Raw genomic sequence first — 5,999 nt, 5'->3', positions numbered from 1 at the left:
TATATAATTTTGTGCCATATAAACACAAATAATGCATCCAGAAATGGCAAAAAACTTCACTTCTAATAAATTAGATAACTATAATTGTCAATTACTCAGCTCGCAGCCATGAAATTATTGAGAGTCAAGCTGAGCTAAATGATTAAATCTGATTTTTTTTCTGCCTATTCTTCACAGGCACGAGGGGCTGGTCCTGGTTGCTGGGCAGAAATACACACCAGGAGTTACCGGCGTGGGGTGTGAAATTCAGTTTTACCTTGCACGATTTCTTGCTGGTGGCAGAGCCAGGCCTCGTGTTGCTGTTTAGCTGTGAAGAACTGGAGCTAACTTCATCGTCATCATCCTCTTCTTCATCAAAGTTCATACTACTGGATATACCTGAAGACAAAAAAAAAATAAAAATAAAAAAAGTAAAGACCATAAAAGGAGGCATCACAGCCACTGACTTTGAGTCAGTCATGTTTCAAACTCCTCACACAGCTGAACTGGGTCATCATCGTCACTTCAATCACCCTTTAATGGCTACCTTCACTAAATAATCTCCCTAATTAAACACAGTCATACATTAGAAAATTTTTACTATGAATATCAGTTAATACATCCTAAAAAGAAGAACCATCCTTCCAGGGGATGAAAACATATCCATCAGAGCAGAGGACCAGATTGATGTGGGTGTACATGCGTTGTAAGAGCTTGTAGTCGTAAATGAAGCCAGAATACCTTTCTTTAGCATGGTGACACGCAGGTCCTGTTTACTCTGGGACTGAGTGCAGCTCATGACTGGCTCTGACTCGCCCTCCTCTGTAGTCTGATGTCCCACTGTCAGGATCTGGATCTGYCCATCATCCTGCTGGGCAGCCGGGCCGTCGGTCGATGCTGAGGCATCAGCCCACAAGGACAAACAGTCAGAATGTTGTTCAACAAACTTTYCTTCTTTTTATTACTATGCATGTGTAACTAAACAAAACCAGGACAGCTYTTCCCTTAAACTGAGACAAATATTCAATGGTCATTCAAGCAGCTGATTGGATTATGTCTGTTTTAGGTGTGTGATATGTTTATATATTTAATTATGATGTTTTCACTTTGACATACAAGAACTAAAACCTCTGAATAATAATTTTATTTCTTCTTTTTCCTGTTGTGATCCGTTTCTTCAAACTCCAATTTTCATTTGGTGTTTAAAACTGAAAGATATGATATACATCTAAGAGCTGTTTGTTTTAATAGAGGCAGGCTGACCTTTGTGCTTCCCCTTCCTCTCCTTCTTGTCGCTGCCCGTCTGTGGAGTGGAGCTGGCCGATGCTTTGCCTTTTTTAGCTGAGCGAGGCAGCTGAGCGTCCGCTACCACCTTCACCTCCTCCCGTTCAGCTTCTTGCACTGAACACAGAAATGCAGAAAACCAGCAGCACATTAGGATGGACAACAAATAGAAATTGAAAATAAAGGTTTAAAGAAATTATGGGTGAAATGACTAAAACCTTTGACTAAATAATATTGGGCTCAAAGTAAGTAAAAAATAAGGTCAATTTTTTTCTTTTCTTTTTTTTGGCCACACTGATTGACTTTATTCCCCCTCCTTGTTTTGAATTKTTGAACTGATGCAGATTAATGTCAACATTTTCCTCTTCTCTTGGCAGGAAATGAGACAACCCATGGCCTCAGGACCAGAAACTAGAGATTAAAACTGGGAATTAGACACACGGTTCCAGTTTCTGTGTAAAGATAATGACTTCAACAGTTCATCAGACGACCCTTATATACCTTCAACTCTTGTTTGCTTTGATTTGTAGGCAGCTGTATWCTAGGGTTGTGTACTGGCAAAAAAATTGGTGATATGATACACAGTGGTGGGCACCACTACTGTAATCTAAATATTACTTGCACRAACCCTAAAGCACTAACTCAAATATTTAGGTCCCCTAATTCTAAAGTACTAACGCACTGAAAATTTTAGCAAAAGCTAATTCTAAAGCACTAATATAATCCAGTTGACACATGAAATATTTTTCAGAGTCAACACGAGACAATATTTACTGTGTGCAAAATAGTGTCTAGCCGGGCCAAATGGGAGTTGCCCGCGGGCCTTAAGTTTGACATGTGACCTTGTAGATAAGTGACACACATATGAACAAAATGTATGTSAGCTTTCACCGTCAACTGTGAACAATAATGTTGATCAATAACATTTAAAGACCTCAGTTAGTGCTTCTAAATTTAGTCCATAAATTTAGCAAGTGCTAATCCACAAAGAGCGAAAGCCCTAAAGCACTAATCAAGAAATGAGTTCTCCTATTAGTGCTTTAGGGGAGCTGTGCCCACCACTGATGATACATATCATGACACAAGGGTCATGATACAAAAAAAAGTGATATTTTGCAATAAATTGCCACTTCTTTTTTCTAAAATTTCTAATAAAAAAGTGTATTTTATATGATTGCTCACAATGATAGTGTTTGAGCAGGTGTTAAACTCTCTGTTTCTGGCTGAATGCTGCCAACTAGTGGTCAGAGGCTAAATTACAACATAAGAATGAACTCCTGGCCTGAAAGTTCACATTTTAAGCCACAATGAAAAATTTATACAGGGATTTGGAGAATCGATGTAGTAACAGGAAATGAAATATCGTAATATTTAAATGAATTGATATTTTCTTACACCCCACTATATACAGTGCATCAGTGGCTGTAACAGAAATGTTGATATGTAAATGTTCGGACACTACATGACAATATTTCTGTTACTGTAGTGCAAAGATAGTATAATGTTGATTTGAAGATGGCATTTTCCATCACTATTCTTGTATTTTTTTGTACTTTTTTGCCTCCAAAGTTTGCCAATTCATGATAGTCTTTTTTTATTTTTCAACTGCAAAACCAAACCATTTACCACTCCACTCCTGTGCTTTAGTGTTTCAGTTTATGAAATCGCAATCCCAAAATACTGTTTGTTGTGCCAAAAAAGATGATTAAATGTATTTAGTTCGCACAATAAAATGCATCAGTGCATATTTACAGTGCTGTTATTTATGATGAGGTCATGAAAAAAAAAAGTTGTTTAAGCAACATTTTTCAGGTCAAATAAATCTCTGCAAAAGCTCTTTWGCAGCAACACTGAAATTCAAAGCTGCAAATCTTTTAGACAGTTTTTATGATTTTATAAATCTCAGCCTGACCCTTGTGTTCCTGTCAGCTGTTTATTTAATCACATTATGACCAGACATTCAGCAAGCAGTGCACTTTAACTCAGGGTAATATGCAGCTGCATCATAGAATCACCCCTTTGGATGTTGAACAAATGGTTGAGTTTAAGTATTTACAAAGTGTTGAATTTTGAATCTTATACATGAGTCTTCAAAAAAAGCACATACTTACCGTGATAGATGGTGCTGCTGTTGCTGCTGAGGTACGATTCCACCAGTGGAGCCTGTTCTTCACTTTGTTTGGTCCGACGAGTCCGAGATCTCCCGTCCACATTAGACTGGACCATCAGAGGCTCTTGCCTCTTCTTCTTCTGTTTTTGTTCAAGGAGTGCTCGCTGACATTTTATTTAAAATAAAACAGAGAAGGAAAGACAAGATAAGATAACAAGTGTTAGCAGATAAAACTTGTTATATTCTGCTTTCACACATTACTACACAGATATATGTAAATTCAAAACTTTTACCAATATCACCCCATGTGTGACCTAAAGAAAGATGTGCAAATGGTGCAGTATAAATGTTTTTTGACCCTTAAGCTGAAAAACTTTAGAGAACCAACGAGAAAATATTGACTAAACCGAGTTTTTTTTATATTGATTTTCGGAACTTTGTTGAAAATCAAGCTGATCTTTACAGGTCTCAACAGATCTTTAATTTTACCCCAAAATGGCTCACCTAAATGTGCTTTCATCAAATAAAAGAACAAAACTTCATTGTTCCTCTGCAGAAAAGAAAKTTTCTACTCTGATTTGACTAACAATATAAATAAAAACAAGACTGCAGGAAAAGAAAACTAGCAGTTGTCACTYTACTTGGAAAAGATGTTAAAAAGCTCTGCCTGAGAAAATGTTGTTACTGTGTTGATGCTGACAACAAATAATAAGAGCAGCATCAGAGGAGGAAGCAGCCAAACTCCAGATTCTGCTGCACTTTCTAGATGGGTGGTTTTACACAAACACCTGTTAAAACTTGTTGGAGTAGAAATGTTAGACTCAAAARATTAAGCATTATGTTAGAGGAACGACGGGGAGATAAAGTTGGGGAACCAAACTGAAATCATTGGACATGTAACGGGTATGTTGGTAGGAGGACGTTAATGATGCAGCTGCCAGGAAAAAGACAAAGACGAAGGCCGAAGAGGAGAAACATGGATGCAGTTAGAGAGGACATGGAGGTAGTTGGAGAGAGGACAGAGGATGCAGAGAACAGAGTGAGATGAAGGAGGATGYCTCGCTGTGGCGACCCCTGAAGAGGGAACAGCTGCAAAAAGAAGACAACACTTGAACCAATTCATCAGAATGACTGCTAGAGAAATAACTATAGAGCCTACATTTAATTTTTATGGAGGCAGAAACCCCTTTGTGATAAAAAGGCTGCCCTGATACGATTGATTTTCTCTTAGTGTTTCCTTGTCATCATGAAGAACAGCTGAGACTCACCTGTCTGTCCAGTTTCTGCTGTCGGAGGTTTGTGCCCTCATCGTCTAAAGTGCTGCAGAGAAAAAAAACAACAACAACAAAGGAGGAGGAATAAAAACACTTAGATTATTCCTCAATTTTTAGAGTTTCACATGCAAATCATGTTAGAAAGCATCACAAAGATTCATTAACAAGACATTTGTTAAGCAGAATAATTTATTTGGTTACAAATGATCAACAATTATCTCCTCATTACTAGCTAATTACGCTGAACATTCATCTGCTTTTTCAGCAAATGTTTGTTAAAGATCGTTCCAGCTATTTAGAACCCTAACAATAATCCATTTATAAATACAAAGACAACCACACACGTTTCACCTGCAGGAATCACCAACTAAACTAGTATAACTATGTGAGAAAGCCAGTGAAACCTGAACAAAAAAACCACCCAGGCAAAGGGAGAACTCCACACAMACAGGCCTTTATCACGCTTTGAACAGAAGCCCATTTTCTGTGAGGCAACAACTGTACCACTGTCTGAACACTGAAATCATCTGGCTRGATTTTATATATAAATATACACATAATAACAGATAATGAAGTTAGCCATCAAGGAAACAGTGCACAACAAATAACTTTGATGCTTTCTATTAGAAGATAACACAAAAATGACAGATGCAAATGGAGATGACGAGAATGTGTGTGAATTTAAAAAAAAAACATGAAAAGAGAAAATATAATTAAACTGAAGCACAGGGTGAAAATAAATTATCAAGTCATTTGATTAAAGCTTACTTGATGAAAACAGTCATTATGTAGTGAGAACAAAGCCGTGCACCAACATGCTTTGTGCAGCTGCTGCATTCATTACTCGTTACTTTAGAGCCAAAAAAAGAGTCAATTATCACATTATGTCCCTGACTTCAAGACTGAAAGTTTAAAATAAAAAAGGGAACAAAACTGACTTCATTATAAATARGCTGATGAACTAATAAAGTCACAAGATTAACGTACAAAAAATGTTCTGTTTTAATGACTGCTATAAAATAAATCACTCTGTGCCTGATGACAAATGTGTGGGCAGGCAGAGAACACGTACCCAGTGAACACCCCCCCCCCACCACCAAAAAATAAGGAAGGGAAAAAAAAGAAGATAACATTCAAACAGCTAATTTTGTCTCCCAATCTTTTTTTTTTTTGCTACAACTACATGTTTATAACACATGGTCATACATACATAATATATTCTTAATAATTCTAAATGATAAAGACTGGACTGTTAAAAATATGAAATTTTTTAGTAAGAAGACTTTCACTTTGTTGTTCTTGAAAGTTCCAATGTTTTGTTGTGTTTTGTTTTGTTAACTGAAGATTCTTAT

At 36.9% G+C, this 5,999-nt stretch overlaps 1 protein-coding gene across 1 annotated transcript in view; it reads right to left on the bottom strand.

The window, feature by feature from the left end:
• Positions 1–5,999, bottom strand: part of tub (TUB bipartite transcription factor) — a gene marked incomplete in the record, with an annotated part of 21,200 nt that overhangs the window by 8,896 nt on the left and 6,305 nt on the right. Inside the window, 5 exon segments of the mRNA XM_014026636.1 lie at positions 257–378; positions 721–876; positions 1,243–1,380; positions 3,375–3,537; positions 4,642–4,693. Coding sequence (XP_013882090.1) covers positions 257–378; positions 721–876; positions 1,243–1,380; positions 3,375–3,537; positions 4,642–4,693 — 631 coding nt within the window.

Source organism: Austrofundulus limnaeus, unplaced genomic scaffold (genome assembly GCF_001266775.1).
Source record: "Austrofundulus limnaeus strain Quisiro unplaced genomic scaffold, Austrofundulus_limnaeus-1.0 Scaffold5, whole genome shotgun sequence".
In the NCBI taxonomy this organism is placed as follows: domain Eukaryota; kingdom Metazoa; phylum Chordata; class Actinopteri; order Cyprinodontiformes; family Rivulidae; genus Austrofundulus; species Austrofundulus limnaeus.
The sequence above is the reverse complement of the archived record's forward strand: the minus strand, read 5'-3'. Positions and strand labels throughout refer to the sequence as shown.